We start from the raw sequence: 24,096 nt of genomic DNA on the forward strand, positions 1-24,096 counted from the left end.
AGCAGACTGAAGGCCATTATTATACAGCTCTGAATTAGCATGAAACAAGAGATAAGGGCTTGCAGCATACTCTGCTGTTGCTTTCTAAACCCTGCATGGGTGAGGCTTGAGCGTCCCTTCACGAAGTGAAAAAACAGATGACACCTCACTCTCCTGTTTCTGGCCCCTCACTATAGTTCTCTCATGCTGTTACAATCACAGTCCTAGTGAAGGATAGGTTAGTCCACAAGGAACTAGAGTATAACATAGGGAGTAAGGGCCAGTTAGTCCAAGACTGACAACCTTAGGTGAATCACTAAATGTCACACATTCCATAGCAGTAAGAAGAGGGTAACACCATTCTACATTTGAGCAACACTAATTCCCCCCAGCATAATGGGGTAGTAAGCCATTAGAATAAAGAGGTCTTATGCCTCTTGATACTTTAAATATTTTTTTAATTATTATTTAATGTCCTGACGATAAAGAAAACAGACTTGACATACACAGCCTCACATCACATCGCAAGCTGGGCTCCTCTCAGTTCAGCTGAAACCCCAGTCCAGTCCTACTGAACGGTAAGGCTGACTTGACTTACCCAGAGGAAGTTGTGCTGTGACGAGTAAGAACACAGTGAGCATTTTCTACCCTGTTTTGCCTCCAAGTAAAACTGTTTCTTTCTGTTTTGTTTCCAATTGTTGGTTTTTTTTCTGGTTTTTTTTTCTTTGGTTTTTTTTTTTTTTGGTGTTTTTTTTTTTTGTTGTTTGTTTGTTTGTTGTGTTTTTTTTTTTTGGGGGGGGTGATTGGTTTGTTTTCGATTTTAGGGGTTTTTTTTATCAATTCCCCCCCCTTGCCCCCCCCCCCCTTTGCACCTTCTTCTCTATGGTTCTTTTACTATGCTTGTTGCCTTTCTTTATGACAAATTCAGATCTTGAGAGAAGTAAGTCAACCTCATGTGGATTTAATGCCATTATATTACATATGAACTTGGTCTGATATTGATTTGCTGTTGTATGACACAGTCTTCCACACTATTTCTTGTTCTTTCTGCCATTTCTGTATACATTTCCACAAGGTCACTGGCATAAGCACACCGGTACTATTCTTCATCTCCCTAAATAAATGTTCTTTTACACTTTTTCACTTCTCTTTCATTCTCACTTGCACATCCTCTACTATCTTCACTTCTGTCTTTTCCTTTCCCTCTCTTTCCCATACACAGAATTTGAATTTGACCAGTCTTGTTCTCACCCCACCCATGCCTGCAGAAGGCTTATTTTGATTTTACACTTAGCAAGTTCCTGTATTTCTATTCTGAAACCTCACTGAGAAAATCAGTATCATCTTGGTTCATATATTATCTACCTAGTGGCATTCGCCCTTTCACTTTTCTGGTATTCAGGACAATTAGACCTTTTCCATCCTTTTCACATTTTAGTTCAGGTCCAGCAGCATCTCTAGAATCATTCTTCTCAGCAAAAGCATGGAATCTGTAAGACAAAATGAGTTTTCATCAGTATGTAAATACATAAATACAAATTACCTAATTTTAACAAGATGTATGTCACACATGCAAGATCATAGTGGTATACAACTTTGGAATTATTTGCTATCTATTCAAGATATCTAAACCTTCAACTATGACACTATTAATATTATCGAACCTTTCATACACATTTATGTACATCCTGAAGTCTTCTCATGAAGAGCATCCCTTTATTTTGGTATCATTTACTGTAAGGCATCTTCCTTTTCAATCTCCTGGAAATCTGTTTTTAATAATGCTTTTAACATGATGAGCAAACATGTCACTTGAGATGTCTGAGATGATGTTAACACCTTTTTATCATATTATACTCCCAGCTGAAAGTCCAACAGGAACATTTATTTCATTATTGACATACAAATCAGGAAGTTAAGCAGACTTCATTTACCCTCATTGTCAAAACAGAAAAGTTATCAGAACAGGAAAAAGGTGCCTTTCTAAAGCAGAACTACACAGAAACAGGCTCAAGCCAAGAAAAGCACATGAACTTGGCTATTCCTGTGGGAAAGCTGACTAAACTTATTGATGATTATTGGGCAAATACCTACCAACAAGATATTAATTTGCCTAATGATTTTCTGCACCGAGGCTAGACTCATGTACAAACAAGATTGTGAGAATCATATCAAACAAAACAATTCCTCTCAGCTCCCTGCCACAAGCCTTCTTGCCTTTCTCTACCACTCAAGAAACATTCACTTCCGTCTTATAAAGGAGGTAAAAACATTGCCAAAATAAAATGAAGGTTGGTGACGGACAATGTACCTGGTATCATGGAGGTACCACTGTTCTAAATGGCCACCATCAATTTAGACACACATCAGACCAGAGCAAACAACACTTCCCCAGAGTTCTGTTTTTTTGGCAGATGCTCCATCTTTTAAAAGCTACTTCTAAACACAGATGGCTATAAAAGAACTAAGAGGCTGCCATCTTACCAATTGCTCTGCTGTCATTTGGGAGATTTGTACTGTCACAGGTCTTCCCACTCTTGCACAAACAACGGTGAAACAGAAAGAACTAGCAGCAGTTTCACAGCTCTCTAACTGTACTGTGATTTCTGTTAAGCAAACACCTCCTGACTTATACTGCCCACCTGCTATTCAACATGAATTTGGCATTGCAGGTTTTTTGTCTGTTCATTTGTTTTGCTTATTTTGATATCAGAATCAAGACTAAAGTTTTATTATCTCTCTCTCCTGAAGGCTGATTCTCACTACGTAGCTGATTCCCAGGATAAAGTATCCAACAAGCCATGTGGAGTATACCAGTTTCCACAATCATCCTAAATAGATGCTAGAGGGAATGGTACAGAACTGTATTTCCGCACAACCATGCATGATGGATAACACCACATCAGTTTTCTGTTGTTCCAGGAACTGCCCATTTAAGGACAGGCATCACCTTTTCAGTACATGTCTGTATGGCGCTTGATCCAGCAAAACTCTAGAACTTTTGCCGGTGCCTGCGGATATTGGCAGAGTACAAAGCCATACAATAGGAAATTGTTTCAGTTTATGTTGTGACCCTTTCCCTGAACAATTTTCCAGACTTCAAAGAGGACCAGACGACAGACTATTTAGGATATAAGAAAGGAATGGCCTTTCTCCAAGCCAGTGAGCACATACATTGAGAGAAGCTGGTCTGCTCAAGTAGGTCCTGCATTTTAACCATACCTCTTGGACTATTTCCCCAGTTTACCCGGATTGCTTACAGAACTACTTTGTCTCATTTTCCTCATGAGTAAATCAGGGATTATATTCAGATGCCTTCCAATACTATCCCTAGCAGCAAATCGCTTTACAAGTACTGAAATCATTACCGTGATTCTTCTTTGTCATACCTGCCAGAGGCCAAGTGGCTCAACTCTTTCAGAAAAAAAATAGTTTCATCTTCCCTTGCATTGAAAGATACAGTGTGGACTGCACAGGGGCCATTAGAAACCTTCTCAAGGAGTAGCTCCTTTGTGTCCATTGGCACATCACCCACAACAAAGTAATAAACAGCTTCAGCCTGTCATTAAACAAACAAAAAAAAATAAAAATGGGAATTGGAAGAAATTGTTTTACATAGATGCTTGGTACTTACTCAAGCACTGTCCTGTGCTGAGTACTGGTAGGTAATTTTGGTAGAACTCATGCATTGGGCTATAAGCTAAAGGAAAGACAGGAAAAGCCATGTCTAGAGAAAAAAAGAGCTATTATTACGGAGCAACTTCTGCTGATGAAGCCAATTCTGAGCAATGAGTCATTTAGGACAGTTCTGTGAGTATGCAGCTTTTGCCTAGGACTGAACTGGGTCTTCCCCAGCCTCTACCCCCAGTACAGTGAAGCTTGTACTCAAGTGAACTGTCAGTTACGAATGATAACGACTGTATTCAGAAATAATTGAAGTTTGTTTCATGTTGAGCACCTGCCACAATTGACTCCTCCAGATTGCCCATTAGCCTACCAATATCCAGAAAAAAAAATAGATATCTCACTGTTGGACAGATTTTGAATTTTATTTATTCATATGTGGATCCACCAGATCCAACAAGCCTCTTTTTTTTTCACCCACACAATACTGAAATCTAAACACAATCTTTTTTATTTCCTACCAAGAAATCAGTAATACACTGCAAATGGAAAATGTTCATAAAATTTATGAAGGAGATACTTAAAAAAGCAGTCATATAAAATATCTCTTGCACAATCTGTGCCTCACCCAGTTCCTTTTATCAGTTTCCAGATATCAAGGTTCATACAGATGAGATTCCACCATCATAGGGAACCAGAAGGAAACTCATGCCAAATTTACTTTCTACTTCGAACAATGTCTCAGAATGAGATTTGCAAAGGAGTTAGGATTGGATCTGTTCATATGAACAGATCTTAATGGCAGCAAAAATCAGCGATTCTAGTCCACACACAGTAGGCCAAATTTTCCATTAAAATTTTTGCTGCTAAGGAACTGAAACAATGTGCACTGTAAGCAAATTTCATAAAATATCTCTTTAAAACAAAAGTTTCAAGTGACTACCTGAAATGATGGCATATATGTTTTATGTCTTGTGACTCTGCTATAACAAACAAACTTTCAGAAATAGAATTTAATTGTAGCAATTTCTGAGCATGCTTTGTCTTTTTGTCCTGGAAGAAACTCTATCTATAACCTGGCTGATGAAAAATGATTTGCATACCCTTATCATGGGTTAATGCTTAAATAAATCTCTGTACCTACTATGCTGGATTTGGATAGATACAAAATAAAAATAGTTTCGCTGTCATCAATAATGTTGGTACTAGCAATTTTCTCATAAACTTGAAGCCCTGAAAAACATAAATGGCAAAGAAAGTGAAAGGGAATATGTTTTCTCTTTCCCTTCATGACTGACTATGTTATTCTGTGTACTGTAGAAAATAAACAAGTTTCTGCATTCAAAATGCAGCACAATTACATAAACAGAACGTCAGTAAACATAGTATGCAGCTACACTTGGGGAAAAAGAAACTTTTCAAGTGCTGTCATTAATATTTATATTTGCAATATGAATATTGCAAATCAGGGCAAATCACAGTAGCCAGTCTGGCATGAATATTCGTGGATTTACTTGAGCCTTCTGAAAAGATGTATGAGCTTACCGCCTCATCACTCATGGCTTCTAGCAGAGCTTCAGCAGAGTTGGTATGGCTGGCAGCTGTCATATGGTCCAGCCTCCAGAGCCATGTAACAGCAGACTTTATAGTATGCTTAGACACAGGAGTAGATTTCTGTTGCCACTTCGTAAGATCCTGAGCAGCCCTGAAAATAACATTAACTATAAATCAGAAATAGTGAGAATAATGCTGTCAGAGCAAAAGAGTGAAGCTCTGCTACTGCTACTATTATTTTATATTGTAAGTAATAATTATAGTAAAGCACAGATATTAAATCTAGACTTGCAATAAAAGCAGTAGAGAAAAAATGCTGTAATTTTAATGAGAATTTTTTTTGAGACAACTCTTTCCAAAGTAAGGTTAAGAGAATTTAGAAGTACTTTAGAAACAGTTCCTAATTCATACGTCCCCTTCAAATAAAAACACCTTTTTTTTTTAATATCTATGGAAAAAGCCGTTGGCTTCCACAGGTCTCTTTCAACAACTTCCTGCCTGACCTTTGTGTTAGACCATTTTAACTGACACACTCTTTTTGCAGCAGGGCTGATATTTATCTACCCACCAACATAAAACTTGTAATGCCAAGCTTTTTGGCATTTTAATTGATCAAAGGCCTTAGTCTTACTGGCAGTACAGAAGTACAATGTATATGACTATGTACGCTTCTGCATTTGCACATAAAAAGATAGCAAATTAAAAACCAACTGGTTTCAGTAGCTGTAACATTCCATTAAGCACTATTTTGAAGAGTTTCCTGAAAATCTGAAGGACAAGTATGTTTTCAAGATTATTTTAAATTAATAACTTATATGCTCCATTATCCTTTGTCTCCCTCCTGCAAAAGCAGACAAATCAATGAACACAATTACTGTGCCTCAATTTTGACCCTGGCTTTGCAGATTTTTTTCAAAGAAAATGGTTTATGTGCTTCTCAAAAGCTATGGAAGTTATCTTCTACTTTCAAATCTCAGCTGTATCACAAGCTAGAGGATTAAGATAGGGCACCAGAATCAAATCTGTAGGACAGAGCTTGGGTAAAACATCTTGAAGAATCACACTGTAGCCGTAAGTTATGACTGTGGAGCCAATTTTAAAACTATATGACCTAATTTGTGCATCTTTTTCTCATAGTTACAAATTTCTATTCATCTATCCAAACCCAAGCTTATGTGTTCAAACCTTTATGCATATATGAGAATTTCTGCAGAGATACATAATTTTTAATAGCTGCTTCTATTCTTCTATTCTAACTAATCCCAAATTCATTTACTCATGTTAGTGAACAAGCACTTGCCTTTTATTATGGAAATCTAGTATTGTTTCCTAGTTCTGCTGCTGAGTTTGGTGACCATGGAAATCTATAGAAATACAAATGACTATGCCTGTGCCTATGGCACTTGTGGGAGTGTACATTTAGCTGTAAGGCAGAAACATGTAATGACTGTAGACACAAGAATGCCTGGGCAGTCAGTTGGACCTCACTATTTCACTCTGTAATACTTAGAACCCTGTAGAGTGCTACTGCTATTGCAAAGTCCCCCTTATCATTCTGTTTTTCTGTGCTACATTTGTAGAAGGCATATATCAGTATTTAGGTTCTGTTAGTCTTTGTTTTTCAGATAACAACAGTCTTCTGTTAAATGCAAGTAGCAAGCTTAGCATGACTGTGGGGAACCTTACTGGAAAATCTACAGATACATCATGACATGAATCAGAACAATTTCCACTACAGAAAGTGTATTATACAAACACTTGTCGATAGAATATGCGAATCCTTTTATTCTCCAACAAAGGATGGACTTGGACTCCTTTGTTTAGCCTAGAAATGAGAGGGCTCTGGGGAGACCTTATTGTGGCCTTTCAGTACCTAAAGGGTGCTTATAAGAAAGATGGGAACAGACTTTTTAGCAGGGCCTGTTGCAATGTTGGTGATGGTTTTAAACAAAAAGACAGGAGATTTAGATTAGAGATAAGGAAATATTTTTTTTAAAATGAGTGAGGTGAAACACTAGAACAGGTTGTCCAGAGAGGCAGTAGATGCCCCATCCTTGGAAACATTCAAGGTCAGATTGGATGGGGCTCTGAGCAACCTGATCTAGTTGAAGATGTCCCTGCTGATTGCAGGGCAGTTGGACTAGATGGCATTAAAGGTCCCTTCCAACCCAAACCGTTCTATGATTCTTTGATTCTATGATTCTTTGATTCTATGATTCTTTCTGCTTACCGAATGAGGTTGAATTTGGCAATTTGGGTCACCTGTTCCATGAGTACCATAGAAAGTGCATCCCGACATAGATCAAATTCAGCTGGAGCTACAGTGCCAAAATCCAAAACAATGACAATGGACCGTTCTTGAATCACTCCAAATATCTGTCGGCTCTCACTGGTTAACCATTCCATTCGCTGCTTGTATAGCTCAATAGCTCCCATTAGACAATCCACAAAATGAAGAATCAGTTCTTTTTTGGCTGTCAGCTTTATTTAAATAAGGGAGAGAAGGAAATTGAACATCAAAACAAATAATACAAATGCAGCCCCAAGCTTAGCACAGCTGCAATGGCTGGTTTGCAAGTGCCAGATATGCCAGCCAAGGTAGCATTGAAAACAGCCCATTTTTCTTCCACTATTTCAAGAGCAAATACTTGACAAATGCATCTAAGCTATAAAGAAAAGACCCAGCATTTTGTCCTAATTGCTTTTCATAATCTTTTTATATGAGCATGGGACAGTGCCAGTGGGTTGTCTGACTTGTCTGTCTCAAGACTGGAGTAATTAGAATGAGCTGAAAACAGGCTAGGATGTAAAAAGATTGCAGAGCAGATGGGTGAACAAACAAGGACACAGAAACTTTGTACCTTCTTAGACTACATTTTTGACTGGCTCTTAAAATTTTGTACAGCCATACAAGGGAGTGTACGGTTTTGTTCTGGGGCACTTCAATAGCCATCTTTCCTTTAGCATTTGAAAGGAAAATGTAAAATGTTTCCTGTTTGTACTATTATTTCACTAACAATGGCCAGCATTAACAGATTAACTGTCTGGGGGGTAAGTGCTTAGGCAAATTTAATTCACACAACTGCAATCAACAACTAAAGCTTCCCATACCATATCAGTAAAATGAGCAAAAACCTAGGTTCAATATTAAAATTAAAACCATCAGACCCTCCTTATGGATATATGTAGACATGTTCCTGATGCAAAAGGATCTGTGGGTTTAAAAATTCACCGCTGGTTCCAGTAAAAACATACCCGCAGTATATCTGCCACTCGTAGAGTCCATTTATCAGTTACCTTCAACCTCTAATCACCTTTCTGGGACTCACTGCAAAACCTTTGAGATACAAATGTTTTTAAACAAGAACATTTCTCAGGGAGAAGATATTTTGTGTGTCAGTCTGCACACGTGTTCCTCTCATTTGTATTTTTCTCTGTTCTTTAATGTCAGCTAGGGCCCTGTAATGTGCCTCCCAGATACAGTCTCAGGCTGTCTGCCAAAGGAATACAGTAGGCCTGGGAAGGAGCACTTAGAAAATCCAGTTTTCTTCTATGACAGCCAGATTCATACAAAGAAGCTTATTGCAGTACACAGATAAAACTCCATCTTAAAATAAAGCCATTTTCTTACACCACCCCTTCATTTTTAGTTGACCAGTCCAGATTCCCATTTCTCTGAGGGCTGGAAAACTTCTGACTGTCCAGCCTAAATTTATTCGTGGCAGTTCATACTCATCTATTCTTGGACTAGCATGCCTTTTAGCATAGAAAACTATAGCTTTCCCCTATCCCTGTAATTTGCCTTTCTGTAGGCATTCAAAAGCAATAATGCTGCCCTTTGCCAGTCTTCTTCAGTCTTACATAAGTCAACAACAAACAAGCACTCTTACAAGATCAGCACTCCACTGCAGTTCATCCTACTAGCTCTTTCCAGGACCTGTTCTGGCTTGAACTGCTTCTTCTCAAACTGTGGTAACTGTATAAAATATTGCACGCAACATCCTAAATGAAATCTCAACAGAACTTGTATAGTGGCATTGTTACCTTAATGCTACCAGAAATGTCTTTCCTACTGCTTGCAACTAGATGATCTTAAGGTCCTTTCCAACCCTAACTATTCTATGATTCTATGATTTTATGTAGATATTTCATGTGGAATTAATGGGAAAAAATAAGGGGGAAGGGCCCCCTGAAATAGCTCATTTCCCATTTTTAATACTTGCGCCTCAGAACTTACTCAAGTTATCAGAAAAAAATGTGAACACATTTGGTTTTATAAAATCCTTTATGAATTAACTCTCTCCCCTCCTGGTTCACATGCGTATCTCTTCAATCAGAATCCATCCTCTTAACAATGGGGCCGCCGGCAGCTGTTGCTAAGACATTCCTTAGAACATGAGGCTGGGCAGAGATCCAGCTAGCTGTCTCTATAGAGTAGGCTGAGCCTTTTGTGACCCACTGGCACTAAGCAAAGCAGCACTTTGCATCAGCAATGACAGCACATTATGTCTTCTTATTTCAGCAACCCATTTGTTTTATTGACTACGATTTTATTTTTTTTTTTAACTCAGACAAGCATCTTAAGTGTTCCCTCTTTCAAGACAGGGTAAATGTTGCTTAGAAACTGCAGTTTTGTCTGGAAAGATTTACTGCAATGCTGCACTAAGGCAAGGGCATAGATTTTGCAAGTTAAAAAAGAAAAAAGAAAACTGGCTTCTCTGTCACTGATTGTTATCACTGACAGCTTGACAAAAGAGAAAAAATGAACAAAAGATAAAGTTCTCACAAAGAATATAAGTATTTCATGGCATAGGGAGACACTTTAGTCACATCATTTTGCTGCAGTGATAATAACTTCTAAGTGTACAGGGAAGTTACCACAGGTAAATCACACTTACATTGTACACGTTCCCATCTTGTGCTTCCTTGTATTGAGGAAACAGACCATCTGCATACCGAGAAGCCACAAATTTCCCCAGGATGGTCACATAATCTACAGTAAAGGTTACAAAAGATCAAGTTGCTAATCTTAAGGATTACTTCAAACAGATATTTTTCAGGTTAATGTGCATACCATTCATGTCTGAGGCACATGCATCTGTACTGAACTCTTGACATTAAGAAACTTGAGAGAAATTCTAATTATATCTTTGTTTTACAATTTCTTCTGGCTATGTCTATGACAGCCTGGGCACCCAGTCATTGCTTTAGCTGTGCTGTAGGTATATCTATGTCAAGTTTGATAGTGGACCGCTCTCATGGATAGACCTCTCAGTCCTACATTTTAACCCTGTCTCCAGTTCTGTCTCCCAGATGTGCCTCTAAGACCTATACTGTGGCCTTGTTTCCAGTCTTGTTTCTGGCTCCATCTGCTGCTCCTGGCTGCTGTCCCTGACTGACCTTAGACATAGTTCATCACCTTACCCCATCTGTAACTGTCTGTGAACACTTAGCAGCACCCTGCTCTGCCTGCAGTGCTTAGATGGTCAGTGAAGGCACTGCCTGGCCTGCAGTCCCCTTTGGCTTGTGCCTCAGTTTCCCCCCATGGAGCAGCCCTGCTCTTGCTGCTCCTTGTCAGTTTAGTCAGAAATGGGGAAAAACCCCATATTTAATTATTTATAGGCCAAAAAAGCTACATGGAAATGCAATAAATGAAACATCTAGGCAATTACACTTTTGTATTATCCATTTACCTCACAACAGGACTTGCAAATATTTGTCCATCAAACAAAATACAAAATCTGGTACAGATAATGCTGTTCTCTTACACAACTAAATGGGTGCAGAAGTGAGCGCAACTAAGGAAAAGGTTGCACTCTGCTCTTTCAGTAGCTAGAAATCTTCTACAGGATCTCCACTGATAGGAAAACATGAGGGGTGGGAATATTTAACGTCACAAAGCAGCTCTTCTGTACAGCATGCTATCCTGCTAAACTGGTACATTCTGCTCCTAAAATTATGCTGTAACTACATTAACCCTGCTCAACAGCTTCTTCTTCATCTACAGCATACAGGATTTCAGGATCTGCGCTCTTGATCTTTGAATGCCCCATGGACACAAGCCAGCCAAAATCTTAAATTATGCGACCTAGAACAACTGCAATACATTACAATCCCAACTTCTCAGGCAGCAAGCTGTTCAAATAAAAGAATATCTTACCATGCTCTGCAAAGCACTATTATGGCAATGGTTAATAATTATTAGCAAACTCTTCCTCTCCAGCTGTCAGATAACTGCAGAAGGAACATTTTTCTATAGCCTGACTCTGCATGAAAAGCAGCCTGAATTCTAATGAAATTTAACTTCTTCCTCAATGCCGGATCCCTGGAAATAATATAGTGTTCCCAAGCAGGTTGGCTAGCCCTTATGATCATCTAGCTGATCACAGATTATGGCACAGCACACATTATATTTGCTCTCTAAAAATGGACAGAGATGTTATGGTGCATTATTTGCAGAAAAAATACTAACAGCCTCAGCAGCACGAGTCATTTCCCAGCAACAGCTAAATTGGAGATGATCTGAACTGGAGCTTAGGGTAAAGCAACAGTATGGTTGAGTAAGAAAAGCTCTTCTCAGATCCTAAGTCCTTCTCAGATCAAAAGGACATGCAGTTCCTCAGTTCTATGAAGTGGCAATGTCAGCAACTGTGGATACAGCTTCCCTTTCTGCCATTTTCATAAGAGAAGAGACAAAGTGAAAATCTCAGCTGTGTATAATGGAATGCAAAATGAGCATGACCCTACAAACTCTTCAAAGTCAGGGGTTTTATTATTATTCTATTACTGACTTGTCCTATACCTTTCCTGTGCTGGAATCCAATCTGTGACAAAATCTGGGATAGGGACAGTTTGTTTCTTTTGAGCCCATGAAGTTGAAGCCATTTAGAAGATGAAACAAGGGGTTGTACATCCACGTCCCACTGACTCACAGCCAGTCTCCTTTCCTTCTCTTTTGGTTTCTGCTTGTGGGCCTCATGGGAATCTTCAGGATCTTGTCTGTGCCTTGAATCAAAAACATCTGCTATAAAGAGAAACAAGGGAAACACAACATTTATACTTTAACCAAACGATTCACTTGAATTACCTCCTTTATCTGTATTCTGTGATACAAGTACATACATATACACACACACACACACACACGGAAGTACATACATACATGTAGCTCACTTCCTGTCTCCTTTTGTTATACTGAACAATGTTATTATCCAGAAAGTTGCTCTCAGTCCTACATATCTACTTGCTGTTATGTCTTTACCTTCCATTTATTCAAGAAAATATTTCTTCTATGCTGAAATCCAAGCCCTGAATCTAAGTCCAGTTTGCCAAATGGCAATTCTCCCAGCTCCTAAGACATCTCTCCTAAGTCTTAGGAGTCAGAACTCATAATAGTCATTCAAAGATTGCCAGACCATCACTACACACACATTAAAAGCATTATGCAGTAAACAAGGGTTTCTTAACAATTACATGTTGAACTACCATAAGCAATAGCAGCACCCACAGCAGATTCTGACTTTGTTGCAAGGTTGGTGAACTCTCTCCTCACATCATAGAATCATAAAATCATACAATAGTTAGGGTTGGAAAGGATCTAAAGATCATCAAGTTCCAACCCCCCTGCCATAGGCAGGAACACCTCACACTAAACCATCTCACCCAAGGCTTCATCCAACCTGGTCTTTAACACTGCCAGGGATGGAGCATTCACAACTTCTTTGGGCAACCCATTCCAGTGCCTCACCACCCTCACAGTAAAGACCTTCCTCCTTATATCCAATCTAAACTTCCCTGTTTAAATTTTAACCCGTTACCCCTTGTCCTATCACTACAATCCCTAATGAAGAGTCCCTCCCCACCATCCTTATAGGCCCTCTACAGATACTGGAAGGCTGCTATGAGGTCTCCACGCAGCCTTGTCTTCTCCAGACTGAACAGCCCCAACTTTCTCAGCCTGTCTTCATACGGGAGGTGCTCCAGTCCCCTGATCATTCTCGTGGCCCTTCTCTGGACTTGTTCCAACAGATTCATGTCCTTTTTATGTTGAGGACACCAGAACTGCACACAGTACTCCAGGTGAGGTGTCACGAGAGCAGAGTAGAGGGGCAGGATCACTTCCTTTGACCTGCTGGTCACACTCCTTTTGATGCAGCCCAGGATATGGTTGGCTTTCTGGGCTGCAAGCGCACACTGAAGCCAGCTCATGTTCATTTTCTCCTCGACCAACACCCTTAAGTCCTTCTCCGCAGGGCTGCTCTGAATTTCCTCTCTGCCCAACCTGTAGCTGTGCCTGGGATTGCTCCGACCCAGGTGTAGGACCTTGCACTTGGCATGGTTAAACTTCAGAAGGTTGGCACCAGCCCACCTCACAAGCGTGTCAAGGTCCCTCTGGATGGCATTCCTTCCCTCCAGCGTATCAACCGAACCACACAGCTTGGTGTCATTGGCAAACTTGCTGAGGGCGCACTCAATCCCACTGTCCATGTTGAACAAGTCCGGTCCCAACACCAATCCCTGAGGGACACCACTCGTTACTGGTCTCCAGCTGGACATTGTGCAGTTGGCTACAACTCTTTGCATGCACCCATCCAGTGTAAATGTGACCTCAAGTGTAAATGATGGTTTTGGCAGTATCTGCTCCAGGCTGTGATGGATCATGTGCATGCACAGGAGATCATGGACATGAAAGTCCAGTTTCATTTGAAGTTCTAGAGAACAAGAAAGATACTTCAGCACTGATGTATAGTTGGCTTGGCTAGCTCCACTTGCAACCGGCAGCAGTGGCAGCCCAGATCCCAGAGTGGCTGAGGCAGAAATGGAAGCAATGACAACAGTAATGCCTCTGTTCTTCAGCAGAGGTTCTAGAAGGTCTTTGTTATTTCCTGTTCATTCCCAAAATACTCTGCAGGAGTTAAGCTGGCTCTAGTTGATTAAATACCCTTGCTATATCTTAGTTTACTTTCTGGACTTTTTAAATTTCTGTCCATTTTCCTCAGCATCAACATTATCTGGAGTATCCCAGTCCTCTGATGCTGTAAATGTACTGCATGGATCAAACCGGTCAACATACAAAGAATGGTACTTCTACCTTTGATTAATGAAAAATAACCTTCAGTCTAGATTGGAATATGATCAGAACTCTCTGCTAAGATCAAATATTACAACAACTGACCTGGTTACAAAGGTTCATTAGATAGACTGTTTCTCAGTTAATAATACATACAGGAAATGAGTCTGTATCTTCAGAAATCATCTTTCAGTGACAGCAGGCTTCTATATGGTGCAGTCTGGCACCAGCTCTTTCACAGTTACCAGTCCTGCAAGCAGGGTGTGGGGTTGGCATGACTGTAGGGGTTGGCATTTTACCAGCCTTCCTCCTCTGCTCAGTACAGAAGCAGTAGTGACAGATGTTAACTCTAGAGAGACAGGTGAAGGTTCGCAGCTGTTTGAGCTTTGTGCATAGTCAGGCACTGTTTATAGTCACTTGGACTGTCATTCCCAGTTTCCTCTTCCAAAAACACAGAAAGGCCTGCACAGCACAGGTGTGGCATGGCTTCGGAATGGCTTGTACACAGCCAGCAGATTGCACACCACAGTGCAGCAAACGAAACTGAAAGTTATCCAGGAAAACATGGTATCTATGTAGAAATAGTCCTGAAATACTCACAGTCACTCCAAACAAGTCTCTTACACGGATTGCCAGTCATGACAGAACTCTTGATTGGCAGCTCCTCTTCTCTTTCTTCTTAAAAACCTGAGGAATTATCATGTTTTAAAAAAATTAAAATATTGCCGTGCACAGGTCAATGTAAGAACTGGAGACCAGCTCCACAGGCCCAGCCAATGGTAAACTGCAGAAGGCTGAGATCAAGATTTTCCTGAAGGAAGGTAATATTATAAATGAGAAAGAATAGCTACTCCACATGTCGAGAAAGGCTGAAGTTAGATTTGACAGGGAGCCCCATACTCAGAAATGGGAAAGTGGTAAATTGGTAATATGGTTTCCCTTCCTTCACTCTAAATTACCATAAGAAAGAGCCAATGTGGAAGTTTCCATACATACATGCTAGAAAAATGACTGTGGTGTTTTGGCCCGCTGTCAGCCAGTTGCATTATATTCCATTATTGCTTTGCGTTATACCTTACCTTTGCTATAATCCAATTTATGACTAAACCTGGGAGTATCTGAGACATAATTTTGTGAAGAGATTCATAACTTTGCCTATAAGACTACAAGATGATTCACAAAGAAAGAGAATTATGTGCATATAATGTGTATGTGGTATAAGGCCCAACCGTGAATAAGACACAATACATGAAAACAAAACACCAGAGGAAGCAAGGTAGCATGGCTAGATTGTCTGAGGGTATAGCTTTCAGACATGGTGTTTTGCCATCTAGTTGGTTCTTCTTTTAACAAACAAGAAGAATGAATGAGGGATATTTATGAATCACTAGCAGGCCAGCTGCTAGATGTTGTCATCAAGCAGTTTTTCACACAGGAAAAGCAAAACTGGGATAAAATAATAACCCGAAGACTTAGCCTCCTCCCTCTTCATTGCAGAACTCAACATATTTATTTCTCTTATATGGGTTTGAATACCCATACAGAAACATACAAACCATTCCAGTCTTTGCCCTGCTCATGCAGAAAGGAACAAACAATGTGAAAAGCAGGGTGTTGAGCACAAGATGCCTGCCGGCAGCACAACCCCTGACTAGCCTGGGCTTGGTTGGTGTCAGTACAGTCAAAAGGAGCCCTTGCCAGAAGGAAGCCATGGCAGACAGTGCCCATAGCAAGTGGCCATAGCAAGCCACCAGACTTGTGCCATTTCTCCCTCAGGCTGCAGAAACAGTGCCACAACGTTCTCACGATACTCGTCAAGACATGTTTCAAGCAGCAGCCTGCATCAGAGAACAAATCCTGAGTGCCATCTCATTTTCCAGATGCCCAAGGGCGTGGCAACAGATTTTCCCTTGTGTTAGCCTCCAGCACCTGGATGTGAAATGCTGGCGCCACATTATGAAAAGTAGCATTTGGAAGGAGACAAAGTGACTTCCGATAGAAGAGTGAGTTTACCTCAAGCCTTGGAGAGGCAAATTCAAAACCAATGACAGCCGGGATAACCTTCAGCATGAAGTCTGAATCAAAACAGGTTATTTTTAAAAGGAGAACAACAGTTCATCTGGGCACCTCTACCCTTCTGCTCTGGCTAAAGCCTTCACTCATCACACGCTCTGAGTTCTTAATGGATGCAGCAGTGTTTGCTAAGGCTATGTGGCCAACCTGTCCTTCACACACCAGAACACCTCAGGAAGGCACACATGCCTTACAGGTTGAGAAGACACCATGCCACCCAGGGCACTGAACCCCAGACACAAGGTGTGTGGAGGCCTGGGGTGGGCAGAGCATGTCACAGCAGAACAGGACAAGAGGTAAAGGCCTCAAGCTGCTCCAGGGGAGGTTTAGGTTGGATATTAGGAAAAATTTCTTCACCAAAATGGTCATGAGGTATTGGAACAGGCTTCCCAGGGAAGTGGTGGAATCACCATCCCTGGAAGTGTTCAAAAACCATGTCGGTGAGTCCCTTAGTGACACGTGGTTTAGTAGTGGTCTTGGCAGTGCTGGGGTGATGGTTTGAACTTGATGAGCCTAAAGGTCTTTCCAAGCCAGCTGATTCTATGAAAACTACAGCTGGGCCTAAGGAAGAGGGGGAGCACAGGGCAAGGCCTGACTGGCCACCGTGGCCACTCATGCTGAGGCACGGTCACACCACTTGCCCACTGGCAGGTGGTAGCTGCACTGCACCCTCACAGCCGCCACCCCCGATACACTGCATGCAAACGGATGGGGTGAAGAACGGAAGCCCAGCCCCCTGAGGTGCAGGATGACGGGTCGGGGTCACACCCCCCGAGCCTGCCTGACAGCACCGGGGCTGGGCAGCCCACAGCCCTGCGGCGAGGCACCTGGGGAACCGCAGCGCTGGGGGCTCCGCCGCTGCTTCCCGCCGCCCCGCAGCGACCCCGCTGCTCAGCCGCCACCGCCGCCAGCCCCAGCGCTGCGACCCTCCCCGGCCCTCACCTGCCTCCGGCTGCGCCGCCGCCGCCTCCTTCCCCTCCCGCCTGAGCCGGCGTCGCTGCCGTCCCGCGGTTGACCTGGAGACCGCCCGGTTGCTACAGCACGGAGTCACACGCCCCCCCCCCCGGCCGGGGCAGAAAGCGGGAGGGCATTGCTGCCCAGGGGTGGGAAATAGGCAAGACACGGGGACGGGCAAGGGCTTCTGCCCGGCAGCGAGGTACATGCGGAATAAATTCTTTGTCAACAGACGCCACAGCAACGACCGGCCGTCGTCATGTCTGTGGGAGCCAAAAATACACGAACCAACTCGAAGAGTCACTGAAATCTATATATAGTGGATTCCAGGCTTCTGGTCTTCTTAATCTTAATTTAGCCTAAGCCATGGACAATATTTATACTAAGAGCAGCCTTGAGCACCCTTTGTTTAAGTCAGAGGAACAATATGCACTACCGGGGAATTGCTCCTGGAGAAGCCTAACTAGAAACTATCCTAGCAGAGTAAAAGATAGGAAAAGATGTGCTTCATAAACCTGAACTCAGAGCCACATTGTACAGGGCTTTGAGCAACCTGGTCTGCAAGGCATCCCTGCCCAAGGCAGGGGGGTTGGAACTGGCTGATCCTTAAGGTTCAACCCAAACCATCCCGTGATTCTATGATTCTGTGACTAAAAAGCTCCAGCTGAGGCCTGATAGCCAGAAACCCAGGTTTACATTTGCAGTATTTGTGGGGCAAATGTTTGTAAGCATAATTTCCAGCTAAGAAAGAGAGCACTGAGCTCTGCACTTTCTCTGTTTTGCTTCAATTCACTAGACAATCAAAAGTCATAAAAGATAGGTGGCTTTATAGGGTCAGTCTTATCTACGCGTTGATGCTTTCAGATGGAAATACACACCCATAGGCATGGATGGGGCTGTCCTGCGGCACGTCAAAGCATTGGCGTCTTCTCTCTGAGATGGCTTGGTAAACAGCGATAGGAAAGAAAAGTTCCTTATAAGGTATATGCTTTGGATGGGAACGTCGCTTTTTGGAGCTCCAGCTTCTTGTACAGTTGGAAGCAAGGGTTTAAAGACTAGCCTGGGCATGGCAAGTCATTCAGTATTGCACAACTCTTCCCCTGAGGTATAGAAAAGGCATTTATTTCTCAGGCATGAAACAGTTTCCCATCATTAAAAATAGTAGGTACTGAATGTTCTCTGGATCCTTTCAGACACCGCAACTGTCATAGCACAAGCTTCTTTAGAAACTCATATTATCGGGGGGGTGGGGGGTTGGAGGAGGGGAGTGGGCTTTTAAAATTACTCTTGAGCGTGCAAATGCAATGGATATTTAAGTAGATGCCCAAAAATCAAGCTAGTCAATCTCTTCATTTGTTTTTTTATCAAACACCCCAAATGCCACATTAAGGTAGTTTTTTCTGCACTATACAGAATGAGTCCACCTGTTCTCATGCCTTAATGTCTGTAAATGTAGTAATTATGAGTTTAAAGAAAAAAGATAATTATTGTATGTACTGTACTTCCTATGCATAGAGTCTGCCAGAAACCTTCAAGAGAGGCTTGGCTATACTAAACAAAAAGTGTTGCAAGGAAACATTCCTTGCAATGCTTTGAATTTCAGGGCTTGTACAACAGCCTAACAAGCCCAGGGCAAAGGCAAAGCTACTTCCAGCTCTCATAGGCTTCATGATCAATTGGCTGTTGTCTCTTGGGTAAAGTTCTTAGGAAAATAAAATGCTCCCTGCACATCAAACAAATATTGCTCCTCATTCACATGGAAGCCCTGCCTTGACCACTGCTCACCCTGTAACTGGTGTGGAAAATGAGCAATGTATTCTCCAGATGCTGCCTGCTGAATGAGGCAAGGCTGAATAATAAAGGAGGTGGGAATCCAAGGAACTGGGAAGTGGGAATTCAGTCCTTGTACAGGGATGATAAAAATCAGTCTCAAGATATTCTCTCATCTGACCTTTAGGCTGATGAAGTGATATTGATGGGTAGAAAGGATGTTATTATGTCATTCATTAGAAAAAATTGTAGCATGGGCCTGAGATTGCCTTAGCAAGTATGACTTTGTCCTGACTCTAGAATATTTCACCTATCAAGAAATATATTTAGTCACTTTTTCTTATGGTTAAAAATCAGTATTGTCAACATTTTCTCTATATTGGTGCTTACAACATGAAACTGTTGGCTTGGTTTTTATGATGATTCTTCTTCAACCAAAATATAAACACAATCCACTCTTTTTGTCTTCCATTTAAAAAAACACATCTCTTTGCCATAGTCTCTGCTGTTTGGGGGTTTTTAATAATTAAAGCTGCATTTAACATAAATTTGCAGTATTTCTTTATCCATGCAAAGCATTGTACATGGCTCATCTACTCTAACTCCTACTGTATTGAGGAAGAGACAGTGTATTATAGTTATACATGGGATCAGTAAGGTTTCTTATGGCTATGATAGTACAAAGAATGGAGCTTCACCAGGAAGTTTAATGCTGTCACACATCCTGTCCCATGGTGTCATGCTTCCTGTTGACTCCCTCTCAAAGAGATGGGAATCAGTAGCAAGGGGTAAGGAAAAAACCAAAAGCAAGCTGGATTAAAGCTGAGTTAATGCTGTTCTTACTAGGCACACAGTTTACAGTGATTGTCTGGAAAAAAAATAATTTATACACCTATAAGCAGTTCAGCAGTGCAAGCAGAACATAAAAATTATCCAAAGAAAGTCAAAGAAGTGAAATATTTTAAATACTCCTTTCATGTGTATGTTGTTCTCACCCTTCCAGAGCCTCCTAGAAGAATTCTTCATAGTATACTTGCAAAAGTCAAAGGTAAATGAACTAGCGGTAAAAGAACTGAACTGGGTATCTGCAGTGGCATAGTGACATAGAGTGTGAGATTTTGCCTGTTCCTCAGAGGAAGACAGGCAAATGAGGCAGGACAGAGCATTGCAAAGAAATGCTGGATTTAGAGCAGGCTCAATTGCATCTGTATGGCATTGCACTGTACCCAAAGAGAAGTATTTTAAATTAATATGTATTCTTAAATTATTCCTTCAGTTTTTTAACTGAAGTTCTGCATGTCAGAACTGTGCAATCTACAGCCTGTGACTGACTTGTAGCCCATGGGCACCTTAGTCTGTTTAATGTGAACTTAGAAAGAAGCAAACAAACTTTTTTTGGCAAGGACATTGTATGGAGGTGGCATGACCTGAAAAAATAGGCACTGTGCAGTGGGAGAGTGGAGGATGAAGAGAGGCATGGGAAATGGGGATAAACTAAAACTTCAGGGGGAAAAGCTAGAGACAGGAGGAGATCTAAAGGGTATGAGACTGATGTGTGATGGCAGGGAGAAGCAAGAATTCAAGCTGTAGAAGTGGGATCCGCATTAAAGATGTGTATATACGTAACAGGAAAAGCTGGACTCTGGCATGGTAGAAGTGATTATGGATAGGGGCTTTTTACCCTTTTCCCCACTATCTGCGTAACAGATTGGATGCACTGAATAAACTATGAGTCCCATGCTGTAGAAGCACTGGACTGGAGAAGGAAGGCACAGGAGTAGGAGTTTAATGTCACTGCACATAGGTCTAATCAAACTGTAATAGCTGTAGGACCAGACCATTAGCCATAGAATAATAAGAAGAAGCTGGACCTCTCCTGTGAATGTCCAGTGCCCATGTTTAAAAATCTGATTGCAGGCCTTGAGGAAAGAGAGATGTACTTCCAACAGAAGCCAGCAACTGGTTGTCTTTAACAATCCACCCATGCTTTTGAACTGTGCATATCTATCTTCTCTATTTAGTCACCCCGTGCTGCTTCCCGAATCTTCTGTGTGCAGTCTTTCAAGAAGGATGGCTGCTGAACATGCACATACCATCTTGTGGCTTTTATTTTTTTTTCTCTTCCTTCTACTTTTCTTTAGACCTATACTTCACTTACAAGTGTTTTCACACTGACAGGAATAAACAGAAACTTCTCCATCCTGGCAAATTTCTGTCTTCCAATTATTACATGCAGCATGACCAGGTATGAATGGAGTTAAGATAGACTGTCACTGAAGAAGCAATGCTACTTAAACACTGCCTAATGGATTGATCAAAATTTAAAATAATATTTAAAATAAAAAAGATAGCCGTGCTCTATGACCTTTGTGTTTAAGACCAGCGCTGCACATCAAGGCTTGCTACTCCCTTTTGTTTGTATCTCTGGAACAGAGAATGAAAGGTACAAATGCTGCTGATTCCTCACTCCCCTGGGGTGATACTGCCTTTACCTATATCACATGAATTTATTTCCAGGTAGCCTGCTTGCACAAGCACTAAAGCATGATAGCAGGCATCGTGCCCGTACTGGAGAGTCTACACTGAAAGAAGGATAATGAGGCATAAGCTGTGTGGAAGTGCTCCTTGTCCTCCCCTGCAAATAGAGGAGAAACTCTCGCAGGTCTTGTTCTTCCCCAGGTCCATCTTGAGTGATGTGCTTCTTCCCCTTTCTGAAGTCACTCTTGTTTACAACTTATTCTTGAACTGAGGGGTTCTTTTTAAGGGGAGTGGAAAAAATGGAACTGGTTTCTTATTCCAGTGAGGAATCATCTCATTTGCCATGGTATCTCTCTCCATCATTTTCCCATCTGTCTTTCCATCAGAGGATGATTCTAGTTAACACGAGTAGAATGTCTCTGTCTCCTTCCACTAATGCCTGCTCACTGATAAACCTTGGGCTGTGAACCCTCAGGACAGGGCATATACACCCTGGAAGATATGGAACACCATAGGCCCCTGGAAAGTCTGGAAATAGTTTAACAGTGAGGACCTGGAACAGACTTAAAGCTGGAGTATTGGTGGGACACAAACAGCTTAAAAAAGGTTGGTATACATGGGACCAGAATTACCAAGAAGGTCCTGCCTATTCTCTGTTCTTAAGAGCAAAAATGCTAAATGGAAGATATAAAATGAAAGAGGATGAAGAGGCATAAATGGAGAGAGAGGAAAAGTGGGAGAAAGAAAGAAGGAGTAGAATAATTTGCACTGGAGGGGAATTTTTCAATGGAGTATTTTAAATAAGAGCAAGTATAACTTTTATTAAAATGTGTTTTGGGTTCAAACACTCATTTTGCACCATCATAAAAACACTGAATGTGGAGAGACATTTGGGGAACAAGCTGTGCATATACACATAGTGACAGAAGTTTATACTGACAATGCCTCTATTGTTTGGGTTCCAGAAAAGTTCAAAATTCTAATAAACATTCTGCAGAATGGTTTAAAAGCTAGTAAATAACTTAGCAAGCTGAATGCACTAGGATAAACTAAAGCTAAAAGTTCATTCTTTCAAGGCAAGATGTGGAATTAAGAGTTTCCTCCAGCAAGGGAAGGCTTGTCTTCCTCATAAGCACTCTGGAGCAACAGTGATAAGCTGTGCAGTGGTTTGTGCAAACCAACAGATTCAGTGTTAGTTCAGCAACAAATGACAATTGTGCAAATGAAGCGAGTGTCATCGAAACAACCAAAATCTTTTAGGCAGCATTTGGTGTGAAAGGGTGGAGAGAGGTCATATATGTCAATGTCACCAAGACACATAAGAGTTCCTGGGATCCCAGCCAGGTTGGAGGCAATTTTTTGATAGTATCTAGAGGCTGAATCTAACTCAGAGGACATTCATCGACAATGAAAATAGCCTTTATGAAAGCCAGGTTGTTTTATTTATACATATCTAGAGTCACACTGCATCCACAGTAATCTTGCGGTGCTGTGATCCCACCGTTCATACTCAAATCAAACCATCAAGATATGTACAAGGAATTCTGTAATTTCATGTTGTTTTTTAAGTGTTTGCAAGGGTGTTACATAGTTACATACATTTCTTTCATGTAGTCTGCCTTCTATAGAGAAATATGCATTCACTAGAAATACTTTTTGCAGTGACTAAGCCTATGAGAGCAGGAAATATTGGGAATGCCAGAAAAAAGACCATTAATTGTTAAAAATCAGAATTTTTTTTTAAGAAGTTGCCCATCTTGTGTAGCAGATAACAGAGAAATGTCATTGTAACAGCAAATCAAAGTGGGTACATTAAGATTGTCTAATCAGGCTTAGACAAGAGATGTTGTAATACTGTTGTATTACTGCCAAAACTGTAGCAAGGGTGGGGTAAGAGAGGCACCAATTGAAGAAAACAAGTCCAAGTCCCCAAATGAATGACTGCCGCATGTGTAGATTGATGTGAGGATGATCAGGAGGCAGCTACAGATGAAAGTAGCATGGCAGGATACAGAGGAGGAGAATCCAGAGGAATGGGAGCTGCCTCAAAATATCCTGCTACCATTCTGCAAGGTGTATAGTATTGTGTAACAATAAATTCAACTCTTTAATGTGCAAGTGAAAGCCTACATCAGTAAGCTGCTCCAGCATAGACCAGGTTGGGTATTTTAATGTGGACAACTGTAAAAGCAGCTTTTTCCGTTTTAGGTAAAGTTGATCTGAACTCATCTGCCCTTCAACCATCAAACACACAGCAAAGGGCAGTGCATCAGCTTGAAAAATTATTTAAGCTAAATAGTATTTCTTTCTTTCATGTAGAGTATAGTATTGTGGTGTTATCAAAAGGGATGACTGGAGATGAGAATTGGAGGTAGCAGAAAGGTATTTGCCTCATGTGGCTTCAGTCATCTATGAAATGGGTGATTAATCAGAGCTAGTCACCTGCCCTCCTTGATGAGTTAGTGAAGAGAGATGGGTGGCCATCTCCCCATTCCCATGTATGGCTGCTCAGGCTGAGCATACACCAACTTGCACCTCTGCCAGGTAGGAAATGTCCACAGTCTCTTCAATGTCAGAAATGATGTGAATGATGG

The 24,096-nt window shown here is 41.3% G+C and overlaps 1 protein-coding gene across 1 annotated transcript in view; it reads right to left on the reverse strand.

Annotated features, from left to right (window-relative positions):
* The window catches only part of VWA3B (von Willebrand factor A domain containing 3B), a 61,649-nt gene extending 44,897 nt beyond the window's left edge, over positions 1–16,752 (reverse strand). The window contains exons 1-8 of the mRNA XM_061377585.1: positions 16,241–16,752; positions 14,828–14,914; positions 11,960–12,181; positions 10,056–10,150; positions 7,388–7,638; positions 5,149–5,308; positions 3,369–3,538; positions 1,345–1,469 (exon numbers count right to left, since the gene is read on the reverse strand). Of these exons, the coding sequence (XP_061233569.1) occupies positions 1,345–1,469; positions 3,369–3,538; positions 5,149–5,308; positions 7,388–7,638; positions 10,056–10,150; positions 11,960–12,181; positions 14,828–14,867 (1,063 nt within the window). The 5' untranslated portion in view covers positions 14,868–14,914; positions 16,241–16,752. The remainder of the gene's footprint in view (positions 1–1,344; positions 1,470–3,368; positions 3,539–5,148; positions 5,309–7,387; positions 7,639–10,055; positions 10,151–11,959; positions 12,182–14,827; positions 14,915–16,240) is intronic.
* Positions 16,753–24,096: the final 7,344 nt, after the last annotated feature.

Source organism: Neopsephotus bourkii, unplaced genomic scaffold (genome assembly GCF_033783945.1).
Source record: "Neopsephotus bourkii isolate Nb327-2 ecotype Australia unplaced genomic scaffold, CSIRO-AGI_Nbou_v1 NB_1760, whole genome shotgun sequence".
Classification (NCBI taxonomy): domain Eukaryota; kingdom Metazoa; phylum Chordata; class Aves; order Psittaciformes; family Psittacidae; genus Neopsephotus; species Neopsephotus bourkii.